Genomic DNA, 24,574 nt, shown 5'->3' with positions numbered 1-24,574 from the left:
ATAGTAATGTTGATAATAGTAGCTATCGACGTAGAAAGTCAAAACTCTTTATAAGTGATGTTAAGTAACTCAAGGTATACTGTTACGTCATTTCTGACAATACAACACTTTTTTTCCTTTTTCCAATTTCCTAGCTGTAAGTATAGGTGTAAACGTTACCTCCAGAATAATATGCTACACATTAGCATGAAGTGGCCTCGGTGAACGTGCAGATGGTCAAAAACCACTGCTTAAGAGATATAATCAAAGAACTACAGTAGATTGCAAACAGTGGGTGATTAAAGCTGAAGAAGAATGGACAGAATAATTTAAATTAAAATTGTTTAACAGAAATCAACAATAGTGTGTTCGATGGCAGACATACAGCTATAGAGAAGCATACTGTGAGCCCAGTATAAGTGTTGGCTGTATCTTAGCCAATGATGTTGAAGATCTACACGAAAATGATGGCATCCTCACTACTAACAGGTACAAGACCATTGTTACCCATCATGCCATTCCTTCAGGAATAAGATATATTGAGCAAAGATTCATCTTTCAATAAAACAGTAGTCTCAATCATACAACAAATGCAGTGAAATGATCTATAGAATCCCAAAGAGACTGATGGGACACTAGCAATCACTGATTGGTTGGTAAAGTCCCAATCGATGGAATACTGACAATTACTGATTCGTTGGTAAAGTCCTTATATGAATATTATTAAGGCTGTTTGGACTTATATGAAAATTAAGGCATTCAAACAACACCCAAACAATTCAGTTGAATTGTTGGGAGAAGCACATGTCACTTGAAACAACATTTTTTAAACATATATTGATAAACTTATGGTATATTAGTTCTATGTTTAAAGTGCATACAAAATATTAGTGGATTATATACAAATGATCGACACTTGTGTAATGTTTACGATCAAATAAATAATTAAAATAATTTATTTCTTTGTTACGTGTTACACGTTTAGACGACGTCGTCTTCAGGAGTTATTTAGAAGACTTAAAAAGTGTTTTTGAGTGAAAGACGTTAACGGCTTTATTAAACTTTTAATTGTGTAAATTTGTTTGTTTGTTTGTAATTAGACACAAAGCTGCACAGTTGGCTATCTGTGCTCTGCCTACCACGGATATCGAAACCCGGATTCTAGCGCTGTAAGAAAAAACAAAATAATATTAATCGTTTAACTAATCATTCATATTATCAAGTGATAAAAATTGTATGCTGGACATAACTGTTGGCATAACTTCACATCATTTAAGCCCCCAGTGGCACAGCGGTATGTCTGCGGACTTACAACGCTTGAAACAGAGCACAGATAGCCCATTGTGTAGCTTTCTACTTAACTTCAAACAATAATTAAACAAATGAAATAAAACAATAATCAAACAAATCATCAATAATAAGATGTATTCATTTAAAGTCTTTACCAATATATTATCGATTCATTTAACCTGTTTTATAACCCTAAAAGCTATGTTGTCTTTAAAAAACAAACGTCATCTTTAAGAAAGAATTATTGATACACATATACCCATGTCTTTCAGTTTGCAGTTATCTGGTCCAATCATTGCACGTGAGAACGCTTCTTAGTAGACACCTGTAACTAGATGACTGAAGAACAACAGAACAATGAAGATGAAACCAGCGATCCAATCGTACCCTTGAACCAAAACTATAAGCTTCACGATTGGTGCCCTATGGGGGCAGTATTTTCTGTTGTTTCTTTATACCAGCGACTGTTGCGGTATTTTCGTCGAGCCTGGGCCGGGAATACTCGTAAGTTTTTTTCTATGTTTTTAATGATATATTGCAAAATGATACATATATAGTGATATACGAACTACTTATAAATAAAAAAAGTGTAACTTTGTATGGGCTCTTAGAATAACTCCAGATGACCAAAACATAATGACACATTTTATCACCGAGTTTATATATATACTAGATGTACTTTCGCAGGGTTCTCGAAAGTGTTCTGTTTCAAGAGTAAATACAACCAAAATTAAGAGTAATAAATATTTCTTGCTTTTGAAGTTCATATGTCATGCTGCGTTGTATCTTACGGAGTGCATAATTCTTCTCGTGATTCATGGCATGCGCACGTTTTACTGACGTCACAACAGTGCAAATTGCAACGCAACGTTAAGCGTCTCTTATGTGACATCATTTTATTGTCTACTGACTGACTGACAGACAACATCCTACAGTAATGGGGTGAAAGTGATTAAAACAGGTGACCCTCCAGGCGGCCTTTGTTTTAATAATTTGTTTTAAACCTAACGGAAAAAATACGAACTAAAGAGAGAAGCGAGATAAATTATATTTAAGCTTATCTTGACACTACAGTTTTAAACTGTGTTTATAATAAAGGTTAAAACCAATAGTTTTTAGGGGGGAAAAAAGGTATAAAAGTATTTATTTATGAATTATAAGCGAACGTTTTGTAGAAAAATTCTTTTTTTTAACAAACATTTTTCAGAGAATGTTGCTAAAAGATGTATTTGAAAAATTTAACCCTGCTGTAAAATTTTCGAATTATCACAGACATATTTTGCATATTATTCACGCCACATTTCAGCAAGCTTAATTTAATCTTGAAACTTCACTCTTCAAGGCATTCTTATTGATCCATTTCCTTTCGTACATCCTGAGGACTCTTACTGTTACGTGTAACGCATTTAAAATGGAGTCATTCGAAGCCTCTTGCAGCTGTAGAAAACATTATGAAACTTTCAATTTTTGTGTTCAAAGTACTGCTTTTTCAATATAACTTTCTCTAAGAACTTTTAGGTTGATTTCATGATAAAGAGTAAAACTCATGATTTTTTTCTTTTGTTATTTTTTTCATTATTAACTTTTGAACTTTGAGGTTGTAGTTATGTAATATTAGGTTAAACATAAAATTTCTGACATTAAAACTCCTAGCTTTAACTCATATAACGACGATTTCTTTTTATCCATCCCCTGAAAACTGGCAAAGATACTTCTCAAACGAGGGCATAATGAAAGAATATCAAACCTTTTCTTTGAAAAAGAAAAAAAAACAACGCCTATTTGGTTCTAACTGTCCATTACACTTCTATAAGATTGGCTGCTTAGTCTAGATACTCGTAATCTAAGGGTCGCGGGTTCGAATCCCCGTCCCACCAAACATGCTCACCCTTTCCCCCGAGGGAGTTATAATGTGACGGTCAATCCCACTATTCGTTAGTTAGAGAGTAGCCTAAGAGTTGGCGGTGGGTAGTCACGACTAGCTGCCTTATTTCTAGTCTTTCATTGCTAAATTAGGGACAGCCAGCGCAGATAACCCTCGTGTAGCTTTGCGCGAAAATTCGAATTAAGATACTTTGGAAAATGAGAAAGACTGGGATTAGACAATCTGATTTTGACAATTACGTGGTGCAAGAATTGAAAAAAAAACTGAGTAAAGTCTATTTTCCAAGCCACTAATCTGTTGAGCACACAGAAGAAACTTTATTTTTTTAAACTGAAAACTGGTTTCGTTTAAGTGTACACAGAAGTAATACGTTCTATATTATATATATGTGTATATACTGTTTACAAATAAAATACATGAAATTGCGAATTAAACCACGAGGCACTTATATGTTTATAATGTATAGAATACCTAGATTTTATAACTGAAAAGTGGTGGAGCCTGCATATAGACAGATATAAAGAATAATAAACCAACAATCACGCTGGTAATGTATGATACTAACATACAAGAAAATATATATTCCATAAATTTCTAATACTATCTCCAACGTTGAATACTATATATAATAAAACATTTTTGAAAGGCAAAACAAGTTCTAGTGATATATTTCTACATTTACTGTTACCATATTATCTTAAACTTTTATTGTAGCTAAGCCTAAAAAAACAAAATATAATATTTTGTAGGTAATGATGATATTTTAAGTTTTAAGAATAACGATCGTTTTCCTGAACATGACTGCCGTTGTAGCCTAGCGCATATGTAGCTTTAAATTAGATAAGTTTTTAAAGGCACAGATCCGAAGTGAAATCGATTTCAACGTTGCATTTTGAATGTTATTATTAATAAGCCAATTGAAGCTCGTTGCATGTGTCTCCAGAATGTGTAAAAGCAAAGGAGTATAATATCGGAAGATTAGCTCATAAGCAGTGTCTGTAATAATAGCCCCCCAGTGGCACAGCGGTATGTCTGCGGACTTACAACGCTAGAAACCGGGTTTCGATACCCGTGGTGGGCAGAGCACAGATAGCCCATTGTGTAGCTTTGTGCTTAACTTCAAACAAACAAACAAACTGTAATAATAATTACTACCAGGCACAGTAGGTAATTTGAAATTCCTAATCCACGTGCATTATATGGTAAGATTTACTGACTAAGATAAAACAAGTTTTATTACAGGAAGTATATTTATTTTTAAAAAATAAGATAAAATTTATACAGACTAAAATTGCGCAACGACAGAGCAAAAAGCTTATCCTTATCCTTCCCCTTTCAGATCTATGGGAGGATTTGAACTTTTTTATAGCATTTTTCTCGTTGCCTGTTAAGGACTTCTTTTGTCTGGAAAATAGGCCTAGCATGGCCGGATGATTAGGGCGCTCGATACGTAATATGCAGGTCGCGGGTTCGAATTCCATCAAGCATGCTCGCCCTTTCAGCCGTGGGGACATTATAATGTGACGGTGAATCTCACTATTCGTTGGTAAAATAGTAGCCCAAGAGTTGGTGGTGAGTTGTGGTGACTAGCTGCTTTCCCTCTGGTTTTTCACTGCTAATTTAAGGAAGGTTAGAGCAGATAACCCCCGTGTAGTTTTGCGCGAAATTCAAAACAAACCGAAAAAGCCACTTGTCTGAAAACATCAGACGCATTTTTGCACAAACATCACATAGTTCCATCTTTCATATACCGAAGTATATTTTTTCTTAAGGCTAAAAATTTTTTAAAAAGTCATTTTGTTTCCAAATAAAACCTTATAAACGCATGTTAATCCGACAGCTTCAGGAGGAATTCTTTGTCTGCCCTAACAAACTTTTATCCGTTTTTTCCTACAATTTGATTCTAAATTAAATATTGATGTAGCAAAAGTATTAACTAGGTGTAAGACTACGACACGTTTGTGAACACGCAGTTTGTACTATATGTTCTTCATAAAAGACGGTTGGTTAACAAACAAATACTGTATTATTAGAAGACATTAAATAGGACTATGAGTAGAGCAAGTTACTAATTTACTTGATTTTAAAGGTGTAAGAGTTTTAGTTTCCTTCTTTCTTTTTGGCAGGAAACGTAGTTTTTTTTTCTTGTACTAAAAGAGAAATGTGCCAGATTTCGTTACCAAACTTTCGACAACTCATAGGTTATTGCAAAGGCTAGCTAAAAGTAACCATAGTATTTCTAGTCCTTACTGGAAAAAATCAGTTTTAGAATATTTAAACTTATTTAAAGCACATGCAATAAAGACAGCTATGTTTATGCGAATGATTATTCTTCATTAATTTTCATTCCTCTTAGTACGGTTAAAAAAAACGCTAAAATGTTTGGTAAAGGACTAATCAAAAGCTTGTAAAAAAAGTAATACTTGTGCAAAGATGGCTGACATTTATGTTGTTGGCACTCGCGGTACATTTCACAGTCAAATAATCTGATTAATGATTCATATTATAATTCTTTGATGCCCAGCAAGTATAGGTTTATATTTATATTTTCTCGGGTAAAGACTGCTAAAACATGGAAACTCTGTTTTAAGTCCTAATGCTAAATTTTTGAAGTCTTCTTTTAACTATGACTTAAGAAACATCGCACGAAGGCCTCTTTTGCTGTGACAAATTGCTTGCATGTAGTAATAACACGCCCTCCAATGGCACAGCGACATGTCTGCGGACTTACAACGCTGGAAACCGGGTTTCGATACTCATGGTGGGCAGAGCACATACAGCCCTTTGTGTAGCTATGTGCTTAATTACAAGCAAACAAATAAACAAGTACTAAGATTTGTTGAACTTTGGAGCCTCCGTTAAAAACTATCATTAAAATAAAACGGAACATAGCTAGTTCTGTTGCAAGTGCATACATTTGAAAGATCTAACTACGTGAAACTGATAGTAACACTAACGTAAAATTAATCTACAATTGTTGCTCGTTTTATGTGCCATCTCTTGTACAAAATCTTATGAGTTTCTCATTTTTAAATGTTTAAAAATAAAATTTTGTCAGATTAAAGGGAACTATATAGGAAAACACTACAAAAAAATAAAGCTCTGTGTATATGTGAAATGTTGAAAGTTTTCTAAATAATGGGTCTTATAACGTTAACGTCAGTTGTAAAATTTTTCGCTCACCATCAATTTCAGGTTTATTTCTGTTTTTATTTATTCATTGACTTCCACAAACTGACATTGTCAATTTTAATAGTTTAGAACACAATTAGCACCATTTCCATAGATAATTTCCAGTTAAATTATTGTTGTATATATCTGCTATAACACTTAACCATAGGGGTTGTGCTATTTCAGTTATTCTTGTCTTTTCTAGTTTAAACGCGTTAAAATAACATTATATGTGTATCTTAATTATAATACCCTCATCGAGCACTTTATATTGACAACATGGTTTATCACATAAACCTTTAGAATGTTAACATATGGAAAACAGTACTTCTCAAACAAACCTATTTCTTACTACTGATAATACACATATAACTTGGTATTCTTGAGGAAGGACTTTTCCAGTATCTGTACAATCCTAAAATGGCAGGTTCATAAAAACTAGCATTGAACGACTGTTCGCAAGTATCATAGTCACGCTAGAAGGTACACTACACAGCTTTGTGTAGCAGTAATATTTTTCATCATTGCCACAGTACAGCATCTTTAAATGAAATGGCCAATTCACGATTATCCAACAGCGCCACGACACAGGTGATTTTCGAGTCCCCTAATAGGTATAATTCCTGGCGCCTCACGTGCTTTTGCGCGGTTAGCAGCAGAACAAGAGTTTAACTTAAGCATTGATAAAATGAAGTGTTTTTGTGACCTGATTTTGGTACTAAATATAAAATACGAAACCTAATACATTATTTCAAAAAAAAAGAAAGAAAAGGATACGTGAAAAAAATAGTTTTGTCATTTACGGGTACTTTTAATGGTGAAAACAAAAATAAAAATGATTATTAACTTGCATATCTTAATATGAAAATAGTATAAATCAAAATGATTATTAACTTGCATATCTTAATATGAAAATAGTATAAATCAAAATGCAGGGATATAAATAACTGAATCCAATATAACTGTTGTTGTTGTAAAAAAATGACTATTTAATATAAAGTAAACTAAGATTGAGACAAAAACGATATACATTTCACTACAATTATGGTATGAAAGCCTTTTCTAAACTGGAGAAGCATGAGTATAGTTAATTAAATTTGTGATAAGACGTCAGTAATGATTAGTATAATAGGCCTAATACTAATGTCTAATGACAAATATAATTTATTATTTAACTACTGGTTGAAAATCTTTGACACACTTTTATTTGATATAAAATGTTTAAAATATGGTTTCCTTATGTTTATGGCTCGGCATGGCCTAGGTGGTTAGGGCGCTCGACTCGCAATCTGCGGGTCGCGGGTTCGAATCCCCGTCACACCAAACATGCTCGCCCTTTCATCTGTGGGGGCGTTATAATGTGACGTTGGTAAAAGAGTAGCCCAAGAGTTGGCGGTAAGTGGTGATGACTAGCTGTCTTCTCTCTAGTATTACACTGCTAAATTAGGGACGGCTAGTGCAGATAGCCCTCGTGTAGCTTTGCGCGAAATGCAAAAACAAAACAATCTTCTTGAAAAAAAAACCCACCAACATCTAACTGTGTCTTCTGTTTCATCAAACATCAATAATACAAAAAATTGTTTTAATATTATGTTATTAGTCTTTTACCAGCCTTCAGATGTTGAAATGATAAATCCTAATTTATTCTAATAGAGTAAAGTAGAAAGTGAACAAGAACAAATAATAAACATCGACAATTGAGAACCAGGCGCTCGAAGTTGAGATTGCGAGGGCATATTAGACATATTGTTCTCTTGTAAAATTTTCATCTTCGCATGCTAGCGAAAATCGAATTCCGATAAATTTAATAGATGCAAACATAACAAACGTTTAGACAATACTACATACATCTACTTTTACTGTAACGTGCATCGTGACTGTGCTCATCAGAGACAAGATCAATGGAGTGATCAATGGAAACAAAACTGTCCAGAAATATTTCATTGGATTTGAGGCTCAAATCCATAACTCGAATATTTCCATTTCATTTTTGTATGTCAATCTATACAAGCAGAAACATTTCAAACGATCGAGTTCTTTTAACAAATGTCTTCAAATTATTTCTAGACATTGTGGTTTTGTGAAGTTGAATAGCTATAAAGTGAAAACAACAAACAATACTGTGAGGTTCGAACGCCATCCCGTGTTTATTCATGTTGTTCCAATAACATAATTCTTTACTAATTATTACAAAGTTAACAAAGAACAGTCACTGAATATTTAGGAGTGATAAAATAATCACACCACGAGTGTAATTTCAATCTTGACACCCGAGATCGTCAATTTATCCCCCTTTCTTATTATTATTTTCCCTTTATGTAATAATGTAATCTAAAACAATTTAAAAGGGGTGTAACACATGCATGTTGCCCCGAGCATCCTAAAAGAGAATTAAAGTCCTTTTTTTTTAACCTTAAACTGATCAATCATAAGGAATCATAAGACTGGCCACTTAAGGTTGTTGTAGAATGCATATTCTGTCAAAGACCATGCCTTCATCATAACGTCTTTTATCACGTTCTTTATTGGATTATGTATTCCATCACTAGAAATTCACGAATTTTTGCTTGGAGTAAACATATCTGTTCATGCACTAATAATGCAAGTCTAATCAATCATAATTTCATCCTTCAAAAAGGAGAAGATATTTTGATGAAAGATGAATCTTTTTGTTTGTGTGTGTGTGTGTGTGTGGTCTTGTCGGATATTCCACATATCTTCAGTAAAGGTCTCTAACAAGATATATTGCTTTGTCAGGTTAAGTGTATTTTACTGTCGTTGTTCCGTCTTATATAATATTGAAGTACCTCAAAGATAAATCAGACGAGTAGTAGTAGATAAGCGAGATAGAATAAAAATTAAAAACTAAATAGATATTGATAGATAAAGAGGACAATATATCCATGACAATGAACGTAAATATTAAAGTAGATAAATTAATTAATATTTCTTCAGAGATAACGGAACCTTCAAACATTAATGATAATTGTATTTCACTCAATCATAATATTTCAGTCTTGAACAATACAGACTCTTCCAACAGTCGTCGTTGTATTATTTGCTGTTATTTATTTCAATTTTATCTTGTAATATTTAATTCATGGAAGACAGCTTGCCCCTTTCCCAGTGGCTCACTATAGGGCTTATAACGCTAAGCATCGAGGAAGGATACCCGCAATGAGTACAGCGTAGATACATACCTCATTGTGTAACTGTACGCCAAAAACATAACGAAAGTGACGATAGTTTAATCGTATTGAAGACAACTTAATTTAGTTTAAAGTATAGTCCATATCAGTGTAGAGTCTATATCAGTGGCAAATATGTAAGTCTACGGACGTATGATACTAAAACACCGGGTTTCGATACCCGTGGTGGGCAGAGCACAGATAGTCCATTGTGTAGCTTTGTGCTCAACTAAAAACAAAATATATATTAACAATAGTTTTGAAGTATTCACTATAGGAATAATATTGTAGTATTTTAATTACCTTAGAAATATTCAGATTTTTAGTACAGAATCATTTAGATTTTTTACAATGAGAACCTAATAATCATAGTAACATCATTTTTGCTCCCCCCCCCCCAGTGGCACAGCGGTATGTTTGCGGACTTACAACGCTAGAAACCGAGTTTCGATACCCGTGGTGGGCAGAGCACAGATAACACATTGTGTAGCTTAGTGCTCAACTTCAAACAAACATCACTTTTTACGATATTTCTATTATCAGACTGTTTACGTAAAAAAGTTCCTGTCTGAAAAAACAACGTATAGAATTGTCATAAGTTTACAACAAGTACATACAACAGACTATTTAGGACTGGTATAACGAAACTATGGAGCACATGGTTACGTTCATGCAAAATTGTATCGACTGTTTAAATAATATACTTGTATTGTTTCATTATAACAAGTTTTCCAATGTATAAAGTTTCTTGCAGTGTTCGAACATCAATAAAGTGAACACTACTCGTTATAGAGCAATGATTCTTGGTGGATACACTAATGAGACAAACAGCTCAAGGGAGTTTTCCAATATTCAACATGGTTAGATGCTTCGTTTGTTTCTTGAATTTCGGGGACTATCTGTGCTAGCCGTCCCTAATTATGAAGTAATAGACTAAAGGAAAAGCAGCTATAAAATACCACCCGCCGCCAACTCTTCGACTACTCTTTACCAAGGAATTTTGGGATTAACCGTAACATTATAATGTCCCTAAGGCTGAAAAGTCGAGTATTCGATGACAGGATTCGATTCCGCGACCCGCAGCTTTTTATTAGAGTTCCCTAACCACTAGGCCATGCCTGGCCCTGGCTACATGCTGCCTAAAGCATCTGTCAATGAAGCAGGAGTTCCGTGATTCACATCTGATTCTACGTATTCCCATAACTAAATATCAGGAAGTACATAAGACAGCATTTAGCTGTTTTGAATATAAAGTCTTTGAGATATCTATCATGTTATCCCAAAAAATTACTTACATAAATGGCGACCACAATGTCCAGATAGTGCCATCTTGTGTCCATTTCCAGCTTCCATTGATTCGTGTTTTCCATGATCTCATTAGTGTATTCTCCAAGAAATAATGCTCTACGCCGAATAGTATTAATTTATATTGATGCTCGAACACGCCAAGAAGCTCCACGAGAGTGCTATACATCAAATGTATCAGTAAAACAATTCTGAAAAATCTTTATATATATATATATATATTTGGCAGATATATATATATATATATAGGTTTCTAAAATGTAGGAAGAAGTTTATAGTCATTACTTTTCTTAAATGAGATATCAAAGGAATACTTTAAATTTTTATAATAATACTTTTTATCGTTAAACTATGATTAGATCACCTATAATTACGAGGCTTATTATTTTTCAGTGTGATACAGTTCAAAGTATTACTAGTATGGTTTATGGCTGCTGTTATCATGGAAAAAACAAGACATGGTTCCTACTTACTGTAAAAATACTTTCTAAAACATTAGGTTAGGTTAGGATATATTTTATGCAAACAATTATATACAATGAAATGAGTTTTACGCCACAAACATTTTTATAATGAAGGTTTAACTGGAGAAGTAGTTTTCGCAGACTTTCAGTGGGGAGTCAAGAGTTTTAAACAGATGCCTATTACTGGACTATTACTGGACCCGACATGGCCAGGTGATTAGGACGCTCGACTCGCAATCTGAGGGTCGCGGGTTCGAATCCCCGTCCCACCAAACATGCTCCCCCTTTCAGCCGGGGGGGGGGTGTTATAATGAAACGGTCAATCCCACTATTCGTTGGTAAAAGAGTAGCCCAAGAGTTGGCGGTGGGTGGTGATGACTAGCTGCCTTCCCTCTAGTCTTACACTGCTAAATTAGGGACGGCTAGCGCAGATAGCCCTCGTGTAGCTTTGCGCGAAATTCAAAACACATAAACTATTACTGGTCTATTTTCAAACACTGTTGCCAGAAGTTGTCTGAAATCTTGCTTAGTAACAATCAAGTTCTAAGTTCTTAATCTAAAACGAAACTGAAACTAAGCCTCTCACAATCAGCTGTATTTTTTTTTTTTTTTAGATTTCACTCTGTAATCTGCTAGTCGATTTTAATTCATTGAGAAGAATACTAGACAGCAGAGATATTAAAAAAAACAATAGGTTTTATTGAATTAACCCTTCGTTTGCGGCTTGTGTAAATCTGTCTACCACCCCGTGTGCAAAGATTCGTGAATTTTTAAGGCGGGCCATTCAAAATAACATCATATGATGTCAACCGCAGTTAAGGGGTTAAACAACAATAGGTTTGGTTTGGTTTGTTTTGAATTTTGCGCAAAGCTACACGAGGGATATCTGCCATAGCCGTCCCTAATTTAGTAGTGATAAACTATAGGGAAAGCAGCTAGTCATCACCACCCATCGCCAACTCTTGTGCTACGTTTTTACCAAAGAATGGTGGGATTGACCGTCACATTATAACGTACCCACGGCTGAAAGGGCGAGCATGTTTGGTGGGACGGGGATTCGAACCCTCAACCCTCAGATTGCGAGTCGAGCTCCTTAATCAGTGGGCACGAAATAACAATAGGATGAACATTTTCAAAGACTAAATTGAATGATCTGGTTGGTCTAAATGTATTTTATTCAGAAAAAAGGTTAGGCATAAAAATATATATACTGGTAGGCTGAGAAAGTCAAATGATAGCCAGGTCGGTGTCATAGTTTGATATATGTCTATAGAATGATTTTTGTAAATGTATTACACTCTTACAGTGCCCTTTAACTGTAATTAAATTGAAAAAAAATTATTTTTGTGTCTATAACTGGTGCATTTCTGCATCACTAAATATGTTTTGTTTTCATAGCTTCAATGCTATTTCAACATTATGTACAGTTGACATGACAGAAGGATTCGTTACCACGTACATACTTTTACAGGTGAAAAATGGCATTTCTAATACTTCTATTGGGGCCTGGTGATTAGGGCACTCTACTCGTCATCTGCGGGTCGTGGGTTCCAATCCCATCACCGAACACGCTCGCCCTTTCAGCCATGGGAGCATTATAATGTGTCGGTCAATCCAGCTATTCGTTAGTAAATAACAGCCCCAGAGTTGGCGGTGGGTAGTGTACACTAGCTGCCTTTCCTCTAGCCTAGTCTATTACTTCTAAATTAAGGACGGCTAGCGCAGATAACCTTGAATATATTTTCGCGAAATTCAACAAACAAACAATATTTCTAGAAGTAATGTAAATTTTTTAATTTCTCTTTCAATCTTTGTTTTAAATAATATGTAATTTCAAAAGAAATATTTTTTTTTTGGTAATTAGTCAATGAAATAGACTATAAATACGCCTGTCGTCATCAGTGTTGTGTTCTGGTTTCTTTTTATGTAATAAAAATTTTGAAAATAAATTATAATGAAATTTAGTTTCATTGGTTTATCAAATATTGTCTAAAATATTGTAAACGACATAGGGTGTGAACTAGAATTTACACTCACATAAAGCACTCTATTTTGCTCAGTAAAAAATAAACAGAAGCCGTGTACTTAATTTATCAGGTTCACAATCCTCTCAATTGTTAGTACTATACGAAACATAAAAAAATAAATAAAACAAATTCTGGTTGACACTTAATTTTATAGGCTATGATTCATTCGCCTCTAGAGAATCTAAGAAAATAAAGGTACCTTGTATAGCTTAAAATAAAAGTACCTTATATAGCTTCAATGGTTATACAGAAAAACTAGAAATTGGATTTTTTTCCTATGAAAATCAACAGAAGATCATTTTTTACCCTATACTTTCAAAGCATCGAAATAACATACAATTATAATTGAAAATGTATAATCAAAATATATGAAATTCATAATCGTACATTAGTTCCATCAAAATTACAATGAAACTCAATATTATCTGTGGATTGCTTGTTTGTTTTGAATTTCGTACAAAGCTACATGAGGCCTATCTGCGCTAGCCGTCTCTAATTTAGCAGTGTAAGACTAGAAGGAAGACAGCTAGTCATCACCACTCACCGCCAACTTTTAGGCTACTCTTTTTTTAATGCGATTGATCGTCACATTATAACGCACCCACGGCTGAAAGAGCGAGCATGTTTGGTGTGACGGGGATTCGAACCTGCGACCCAAGCTCCCTAACCACCTGGTCATGCCGGGTCTCGTGGATGGCAATAAATATTCCCTCAACTCATGTGTCACCAACAATTTCATTAAATAAATTGTCCATATTTCGTACTTTTGTTTTGAATAATTGTGTGTATTCCTTCACCGATTAATTTGATTGAATGGTTTTACACGGATGTAGCAGGTCCAAATAACTCATCTTTTTTATGATAACTCATAACATGCCGTGCTAGGTGCCGCAAGCATAAGCAGCATTAAACAGATGAGCCTTTATACCTGTTTCTTTGGCCCTCGGAAATGTATTGAAATGTTCTCTTCTATACACAGCAAATTTAGTTTGAAAAAATAATTTAATTATTCAATACTTTTAGACACTTAAAACTTCTGAAATAAAAGTGCTATTATTTCTTCATCCGTTGATTTTTTTAGCTAAAATATAACTTCAGTTTATAAAACTTATAGATGTTTAAAGAAAAACTTCTGCCTTTAGAAACTTGTTGCATTCTGAACAAGAAATAACAAAACCAAATAAACCTTACTTATTCTAACGTGTTTACTGTTGCTTAATCCGTCAAGAGGAGCTCTAGATATAAATAGTCGTTCATAAGTGAAGCAAGCTTCTATATACTGTGACTAGTTCACATATTGACCTTAATAAGTGTGTGTGTGTGTGTGTGTGTAAAGGATTGATAAAACTATGAAATGAAAACGTTAACTATAGAAAATGCTTAAATTTGAAAACTAATACCCGTGATACTAAAGAACTCGTGTAAGATTAACAACAAGTTCATCACAAACAAAGAATCTCAATAATCCCAGCAATTTCGAAAGATTGACCCTGAAGAAGAAAGTTCAGTTCTCCAAAACTACATGGGTTTCCCTTTTTTATTTTTGGTGGCTTATTTTTGTCTGCTTCTTTCTGGTTTTATGGATTTTTTTAGCAGGCTCCAGAATAGGTTTAATTCACAAAAGTTAAAATATTTCTGTGTATTTTGTTGTTACCTGTTGCTTCTATTTTATGTTTGTATTTCTTCATTGCTAGTGTTGAAAAATATCTTCATTTCATTTTGTTAAAATACTTCATAGTTTCCAATTTTTTGGCCCGGCATGGCCAGGTGGATAAGGCGCTCGACTCGCAATCTGAGGGTCGCGGGTCACACCAAACATGCTCGCCCTTTCAGCCGTGGGGGCGTTATAATGTGACGGTCAATCCCACTATTCGTTGGTAAAAGAGTAGCCCAAGAGTTGGCGGTGGGTGGTGATGACTAGCTGCCTTCCCTCTAGTCTTACACTGCTAAATTAGGGACGGCTAGCGCAGATAGCCCTCATGTAGCTTTATGCGAAATTCAAAAACAAACAAACCAATCTTTATCATCAAGCCTTTTTCCCTGCAATACTAATTCACAGAGATTAGAAAGCGTTTCGAAACACACATACACGCACGCACACATAAATTCATTTAATTGCACCTAAATAAAGAGAGCCCGATTACGTTTAGTAAAACTAGTAATTATTATACTAGCAATTAGTAATTATTGCTACCCATTTAATTTCATGAATCCTAAAAGTAAACAAATACGAACGTTTTTGTTTTTTTAGGTTTTCACAGGGTAAATAACGTTATATACTTAGGTAAGTGTACGTATATGTACGGCTACATCGTTCCGTTCGCCAAGATTCTATATTTTTTGTTTGTAATTGAGCACAAAGCTACACAATGGGCTATCTGTGCTCTGCCCACCACGGGTATCGAAACCCGGATTCTAGCGTTGTAAGTCCGCAGACATACCGCTGTGCCACTGGGGGGGGGGGGCAAGATTCTATATTTTCAGACTAACTAATGAATTAGAAGTAGAACAAAAAAAAAGACACTCATAGTGCACAAGAATATTAGAAAGGATCACGTCTTGCAACAACAAACGATAAATAAAAGTCTCACACAGAGATTACAGTTCACATCTTATCATGAAAATAACATGAATATATTGCAAATACATCTCAATAAAACAGAAGACTTAAGCTCTATAACCTTTACGTAACGTCACGCGAATTTTATATAATTTATCATCATAACCGTTTTGGACCATTAACTTCTAAAGTAATACATTTTAGATAATATATATTGTAATCTATTATCTTAAATAGTTTTCACACAACAAAACGTATATGATCATTTATGTTTGTCCTCAAAATTGGTTTATTCAAATAGTATTTGAATGTTAAGTTTGGTAATCTTACTTAAATCCGTTATTAAAGAATCAGGAGGAGAAAACGGTCTAAAAATGTTGAAAGGAAAGTAAAATATGAGAGAAAATGACACCATTAGCAACTTACATATAAGATTAAGCAAGAAATATAAACACAGTCACATGACTTTATCACTTTACCTATTTCTTTCCTTCTGGTTGTTCATAGAAAATCCTGTAGAGGACTTGGAAATGACTGTAATACGTTGTAAACCAGATGGAATTGACGTTCTTTGTCGGACGACAAAATTTTCTAAAAAAGAGCTTAAACTAATGTACCAAGGATTCAAACAGGTGAGAAATATATATATATATATATTAGTATTTTCGTAATTTGTCTGTTTTTTTCCTATGCTTGAGCACAGAAGGTGCATATTAAAAGAGATAATATGTTCTTGTAAAATCAAAGTAAAATACCATATTTCAGAAAATTAGTCAAATATTTAGAAGTGCTCAGGTACTTACTTTATTCGATTTTTGTTTTTAGTGCTCAGCTACACAATGCGCTATTTGCACTTTGCACGTGGGGAATCGAATATTTAGAAGTGCTCAGGTACTTACTTTATTCGATTTTTGTTTTTAGTGCTCAGCTACACAATGCGCTATTTGCACTTTGCACGTGGGGAATCGAATATTTAGAAGTGCTCAGGTACTTACTTTATTCGATTTTTGTTTTTAGTGCTCAGCTACACAATGCGCTATTTGCACTTTGCCCGTGGGGAATCGAACCCCAGCTTTTACAATGGGTTCGATGTAATACAGCTATATGTATAATATAACATCTTATTTATTTACGAGAATTGGCCTTGTATGGCTAGGTGGTTAGGACGGTGGACTCGCAATATGAAGGTCGCGGGTTCGAATCCACGTCCCACCAAACATGCTCGCCATTTCCGCCGTGGGAGCGTTATAATGTGACGGTCAATCCCACTATTCGTTGGTAGAAAAGTTGGCGGTGTGTGATGATGACTAACCTTCCCTCTAGTCTTACACTGCTAAATTAGGGACGGCTAGCGCAGATAGCCCTCGTGTAGCTTTGCGCGAAATTCATAACAAACCAAATGAACCAATTTATAAGAATATTAATGCTTCTTAATAGTATTAATCAAAATCACCAAGTTATTTCAGCTTTGATTATGTTTTTGCTTTTCACGTTGTACATTTCAAAGACGATTTCTGAGAAATAATATTTGGCCAATATGGATATCGTTACTGTAAGGGGAATTTATAAGATACTCTGTTTGTTAAAAATACATCACTATAATGGTGTACTTGCGTCCGTATCGTCGTGTCGAAAGTGTTTTTGGATCCTATCAGAAACATACCTCAATAGTTCCTCAACCTCTTCAGTATATCTTAGATGATACATATTGTGACTGTGCTAGTCAAATTTAATTTTCAGTTCACAGCAACCTCCAAGTAAACTTCAAAAATAATACATACAATTCACTCTTGATTCGGGATAAAGTTACAGATCAGGTTTCGCGAGAATATTTAATTTGATTTACAGGCTTTGTTTTTAACCAGCAAGCTTTAAAGGTAAATTTCTTTAACAAATATTTTGGCAATCTAAACATCTCACGTTATCAGAGGTGAAGGACAAACCCATTATGTTGTCGATATTTATGTCGTTGTGTATGTATTTTCTATCTTCTTTTTATAGATTTTCTGAAGCATTAGTTTGCACCAACAGTTTATTATAAACAATGTGCGTACTTACTTGATTTGCGCTGGTTCCATTTAATGGTCTAGGAACAGTTTGATAGTTTAAAGTTATCGTGGTAAACTACCGAAGATTTTAGTGGAATGGATTGAGATGAGTAAAAGTTACGAAGAAAATCTACAGCGAAATAGTTCGCGAGAAATAGAAGATTCGGATAATTCTGACGCAAATGATGTTGCAACGTAATTCAATGTTGGTATTTTATTTACTTATAGTTCTGTAAATAAAGTGCGACCACACACAAAGCACATTATTAATAATACAGAATAAAAATCAGGTTCGCACTTTAGCTGGAAGAAATATGGTTGTTCCAAGCCAGTGGAAAATGATTACTGTGAACTTGGATACTGATTTACCTCTAATATGGTTATACTACATCTTCCTTGATTTTCCTCTAATATGGTTATACTATATCTTCCTTGATTTACCTCTAATATGGTTACACTACATGCTCCTTGATTTACCTCTAATATGGTTAAATCAAGGAAGATGTAGTATACCTCTAATATGGTTATACTACATGTTCCTTGATTTACCTCTAATATGGTTATACTACATGCTCCTTGATTTACCTCTAATATGGTTGTACTACATGTTTCTTGATTTACCTCTAATATGGTTGTACTACATGTTCCTTGATTTACCTCTAATATGGTTACACTATATGTTCCTTGATTTACCGCTAATATGGTTATACTACATGCTCCTTGATTTACCTCTAATATGGTTACACTACATCCTCCTTGATTTACCGCTAATATGATTATACTACATGCTCCTTGATTTACCTCTAATAAGGTTGTACTACATGTTCCTTGATTTACCTCTAATATGGTTACACTATATGTTCCTAGATTTACCTCTAATATGGTTACACTATATGTTCCTAGATTTACCTCTAATATGGTTGTACTACATGTTCCTAAGTTTAAAACATTAAATTTCTTAAGAACAACAGTTCAGAATCCTGGACACTTTAAATATAAGTTAACTGTCTCATTCGTATGTTATAGAACGTGTATACTACCGAAGAGTGATTTATAGATCGGTAGTTTGTATTATAATACATCTTATTCAGATTGATAATAATTTTTAACAAATCTTTCTTTACTAACCAATAAGTCATATATGTATTGTTGCCCTTGTAAATGGGTAAACTAGTGCATAGAGCTTTAACGTTTAGGATGATTAATATACTCCCAAGTTACATATCTCAGAGGGAAGTGTTGATGTTTACTCCAGAAATCGTTAAGACTAGCTTCAAATAATCTACAATAACTGGGTCAAAGTTTCCTTGAACAACTAATATATTATTTTATAGGGATTATCAATTGTTATTACAGCAGGTTTTAGTTATTTGATTTGGCATTAAGACTTTAGGACGGATCTTCCATTCGGAGCATTTTAACTGGCGTGGTGAATGGGAAAAAAAAATTAGACGACCATCTAATTTATCAATAAGTTTTAAAACTCATGTGGTTTTATCTCCAATTTTCTTTGTGAGATAGTTCGATAACCTGCAAATTGCGAGATCGTAACCCGTCCTCGTTCTACTCCTAGTTATACATAGTTGATTTGATCTAGAACAACACAAACGCCGATTATAAGATCACTGTTGTTTCGAAGCTATTTAAAAGGACTTTCTTTCAACTTCTCTAAGCTTTAGCTATTCTCGACTTGGAATCAGTTTATTTGTATCTAAATTTTTAAGCTATCTCCTTTCAGCTCGGTGGGACACGGGCTGGATCTGTGGCATATCTCTGGATTTCGGAGCAGGATAGCGGAATTCGAATTTGCGCGATAACATAAAATATTCTTAGCACTTTGAACTGTGAGTTATAAGAGTGACAGTCAGCCCCTTAGCGTGGGTAATTACTGGTACGGTGCTTCTGATGGTTCCATTCTCTCTGATCAATAGTTCAATATTAGGGACGGCGGTAAATAGTTTTAGTGGCTTTTCCATAAATGCTAAACACGAATACAGTACGATAAGTGTATTTCCTTTCTGTTTGCTCACCTCAATATGATGATAGTTTCGTCAAATCCTTGCGGAATTAAAAGAAATGTTGTGATTGGTTGGTTTCTATGTTCTATTAGCCTCACTGTCTTTGTTTAGGGAAATACTGTGCCCAAACTGAGCCTGGAGACGTAACTTTGCGTTGGTACATCGATATCTGTAAAACTCCTCTATCATTATTATATGTCATTTACAACGCTAACATCTCTAAATATTTTTTTGTTTCATTTCATTACCTCATATAAAGCAGTAACCATCCTTACTAAAAACTGATTGTTATTTGAAAACAATCAAATAAGCACGTGGATATTAATTATTGTCTTACCTATTTATAAAGCACACCACTGGCAATGAATATTGGCATCTTGGCTGTGCTTCAGATAATAACAATATATATTATAATGCAAAACATTGAAAAGTTATCTATACATAGACAGGCATACAGACATCGTTATACCTCCCATTCTCTGAGTAAACAATAGCGGAAGAAGACATATTTCTGAATTAATCATTCTTCCAGTGAACAGAGAGGTCTCTTATTAGGGTCGCGGGATTTAAATCCATTCCTGAAACTCCTAGCCCTTTAAACCTTGGGAGTGTTATAATGTGACGGTCAAGCCCACTATTCATTGGTAAAATAGTGGCCTAAGAGTTGGCTGTGGGTGGTGTTGACAAGCTATCCTCCCTGAAGTCTATCAAGTAGGGATAGCTAGCACTGATAGTTTTCGAGTAGTTTTGCACGAAGTTCAAAACATCAAACGAAAGGAGTCTAGTAAACATCCTGATTTTTCCTTTAATCCCTCGTCACTAGAAGTCAAATGTGTTGTTTTCTTTAGGCGTTCATAATCGCATGAATATGCAAATATATGTGTGTACTTGTCCTCCAAAATAATCGATAACTATACCTTGAATTGTGCCTATAGTTTTAAAACCACATAAAGTTTGATGCTCATAAATTGTATGTTGTATAGTAGTTTTTGTATGGCTTCTGTTTTTGGGCTAACAGAAGTGATGTTTCTTATTTTGGTAAACCTTTTTCATCAGACATTTATATTTCTTAGGCTTGCCCAACGGGGATTGTCAATGAAAGCACTTTTAAAGATATATACGCCCAGTTCTTTCCGCAAGGAGGTGAGATTATTTTTTTTTCTATTCATGTTATAAGTATATTAAAAAATATATGTACAGGCATATCACAGACGTACGAGTTCTTTTAATAATAACTGTTTTCCTCTTTGGTTGAAAATAGCTGCAAAAATATCTAGTTTTCTAGATTAATTGATTTATTTTGCACGGACCACCAAATAAAGGAATCGGCCAATTATACCCAATGTAATTTTCAAAATCTTAAAAGTAAATATGTTGTCATTAGACAAATTTTTCCTGTGTTTCAAAAAATTCAATTTACTTAAAATTACTTTAATAAGGTTTATAACAGTTAACTTCGATACTCATTTGGATTGAGGGAGAATTTATGGTTTTTAAAGATCGTTACAGACGTTTTTGTTGTCTGAGTTTACCCTAAAATGGCAATAAGATGATCATCGAGTCATGTTTTTTTTTCTATTTTGTTTCACTTAAATATGTACTTTGTTAATTCTTCTTATATACCGCATGATGAAATAATCTCTGACTTCTACACTAGAGTGTAAAACTAAACTGAAAATTGTAGCTAGACCACTGCATTTTCCTTCTTTTCTGTATGAATACACCACATATATCAATTTTTAATTCAGCATTCCAAAAAAAAAACATATTAATTTTCTTGAAATGTTTTTAAACTTTATTATAAGTAAAACAAAAAAAAGATAAATTAATAAAATATATATTAATCTGACTTACTGAATGACGTTACAACAGTGAAAATAATCTAAGGGTCTTTGGAAAATTTGTTTCACTTTATGCACCATCATCCTTGATGATGGAAGTTGTAACTTAGGGTCTTTGGAAAACTTGTTTCACTTTATGCACCATCATCCTTGATGATGGAAGTTGTAACTTAGTTTTTTAGTTGGTGGAAACTGCTTAAATACATCTTGAATTAAACTTAAGTCAAAGGCGCTTTTAAAGCTAAATGGAAAATCGATAACATTATTTTTTGCATAGACAGTTTGTTTGTTTGTTTTGGAATTTCGCGCAAAGCTACACGAGGGCTATCTGCGCTGCATAGACAGAGTAAACATCCTAATAATATAAACAGAATAGAATGTAATGAGATCTAACATGTTTAATATTTCACTTTATATTGTTATATAAGTTAGCTATATTTTAAGTACCTGAGAACAAAAATTCAGTAAACAAATTGCAGTTTGGTTTCATTAGCGCAGAGCTACACAATAATCTATCTACGCTCTGTTCATCACGGGGAATCGAACCCCGGATTATAGTGTTGTAAGTCTGTAAACCTACCACCATTAGGATAATTTAGATACTTGTTACAGTATTTTTTAGTAGTATTATTAAAGTTATGTAGATTTTAAAACATTCTATTTCATTTATAAGAGCTAAAATATTCATTGTAGTTCAAGATTTTCTTATATTTCTTCCAGAAACTGGTCCCTATGCTCACTACGTCTTCAAAGCGTTTGATCGAGATCAAAATGGAACAATAAGTTTTCAGGTTAATATGTCTAATTTACTCCTTTTAGTAATATTCTAGTGATACGGTAAACATTGTTAGCTATACAATAATTTCGTAGATTATAAATACCTACTAAAACCACGAGTCTATGATGAATAGAATTGATTTTCTCCCTTTCTTTGATTGCACAGACTACTTAATTGTTCACTTTAGATGTTTAGCATTGACCATTCTTTGCTCAGTAAATATTCTCCAGAATTATAAAATTGTATTTGGAGAATTTTTAGTGCTGCCATCTAGCGTGGATCTACCCTTACGGCTAGCTCGTGTAACCTTAGTAAGGCTTGAGTAAAAATATTAACTCTGATAAATGATTCATCAATGTGTTGGCCCTACTTTGCAGATAAATCTTTACAAATATACATTTGATCCTTCACATAATGTAGTATGTACCCTAGTCTTATGGTTCTGTCTTTTATGTCGACGCTTACTGTAGCAAGCAAATCACCAAGTCACGTGACAATCACAGCAGGTATCAAGTCGTGGTTAAACAGCATGTACTTGAACTACATTTTGATACTGACGTTTCGTATATAGTTAGTGTGATGCCACTGTAAACTGATCGCTTTTGTAAAGGGTATTTAATTGCCCTTTTGGATGCAAAATATTCATACACTCAGATCATAAAAATGTGTTAAGATTGAAGAGATTTAAAACTGTCAAGAAGTGAATATCTATTTGACTTAATGCCATTGAAAAACAAAGAAATGAGGATCCAGAAAAAGACTAGCATCATTTGGTACCACCAACGATGGTAAGCAAAGTGCAGCGTCTTGTAACAAGTCAGTGGCAAAAGCTGTATATGTGTCCAAGGTAACAGTGCGCAACCTAATCAAGAAGGATCTCCGTCTGGAAACGAGACCAAAATAAGGTTTCCAGTTATAGTTCCTGTTCAACTGTCGTAAATCTCAAGTAATTGGAGAATGAAAGAGTATTCATGCTATTACATACTGCGGTATAATTGTCAAAACCGTGCATTTTTGTGCGATGAAATTGTTCAAACAGGTATTGGGAAACCGTCTTCCTCGTCCATTAGATGAATTATGGAAATCTTGCAGGAAGGTGTGGTGTCCTTCGGACATGACAGTCTTAGAAGAAAGCCTTTTGCCATGGAAACCATTTTGCAGGGATATTATCGAAATACATGGTTGTCAGACATAACATGACCGACCAGTAACGAAATGGTGAGACTACATAATCGCTTTATTATAATATATTCAACCTCTGTATTTCAGAGCTTAAGTCACGAATTATTATTCTCTAATATATAATATGTCTTGTAGAATACGTACTCAAAGGGACCATTTATGAACCTAACGGATGTAATTATGATATTAGGCTAAAGTTATGCAGCTTTAAATAAATCGAAGTATTTTTAATATTGTTTCACGTATTATATCTGTTCCATAATTGGTCAACATAAATAGCAAGATTGATTCCTGTATTAATAGACGTTCTATGTGAATATAGTTTTTATTTTTTTTGTTAAACTCCACCCACAGTTTTGGAGCTAGCAGGATCAAAGTGGCAGGAGGACTCGGAGTAGCTCAGGTGTCTTTATCTATATGGCCTAGCTTGTTTGTTGATGTCCACCGCGAGGATTTGAACCCAGGATTTTAGCATTCTAAGTCCGTAGACTTACCACTATCCCACTGGAGGACATATAGCGTAGCCTTCCTACTAAAGGGGTACAAAGGGAACTCAAATGCGCCCGGAAAATAATGTAGACATGATTGGAGTATAGGAATGGGGTTTGGGAGTCGCTGAACCGGAATCTAGCATTGAATGTTGTGTTCTGGCCCCCCTTGGGATCCAGAGGATGCCAAGTTTGAGACTATGCATAAACCCCTACTCACAAACTAGCAACATCAAATTTGGCTTGGCATACATGTTTGATTCTGCTAGAAGGGGGACCTAACGGGTTTTTTTTCGGGTACAGTCCCCATGGAATGGCTATAGAAAAAATTGGGTATAATATAAGTGTCT

The 24,574-nt window shown here is 34.3% G+C and overlaps 1 protein-coding gene across 1 annotated transcript in view; it reads left to right on the top strand.

Moving 5' to 3' along the window:
• LOC106457446 (Kv channel-interacting protein 1-like) overlaps positions 1-24,574 on the top strand; it is a 68,493-nt gene that overhangs the window by 14,882 nt on the left and 29,037 nt on the right. Inside the window, exons 2-5 of the mRNA XM_013916866.2 lie at positions 1,542-1,773; positions 16,377-16,501; positions 21,009-21,078; positions 22,497-22,567. Coding sequence (XP_013772320.2) covers positions 1,605-1,773; positions 16,377-16,501; positions 21,009-21,078; positions 22,497-22,567 — 435 coding nt within the window. The 5' untranslated portion in view covers positions 1,542-1,604. The remainder of the gene's footprint in view (positions 1-1,541; positions 1,774-16,376; positions 16,502-21,008; positions 21,079-22,496; positions 22,568-24,574) is intronic.

Source organism: Limulus polyphemus, unplaced genomic scaffold, assembly GCF_000517525.1.
Source record: "Limulus polyphemus unplaced genomic scaffold, Limulus_polyphemus-2.1.2 Scaffold332, whole genome shotgun sequence".
NCBI classification, from domain to species: domain Eukaryota; kingdom Metazoa; phylum Arthropoda; class Merostomata; order Xiphosura; family Limulidae; genus Limulus; species Limulus polyphemus.
This window is presented reverse-complemented; position numbering and strand designations above follow the sequence as displayed.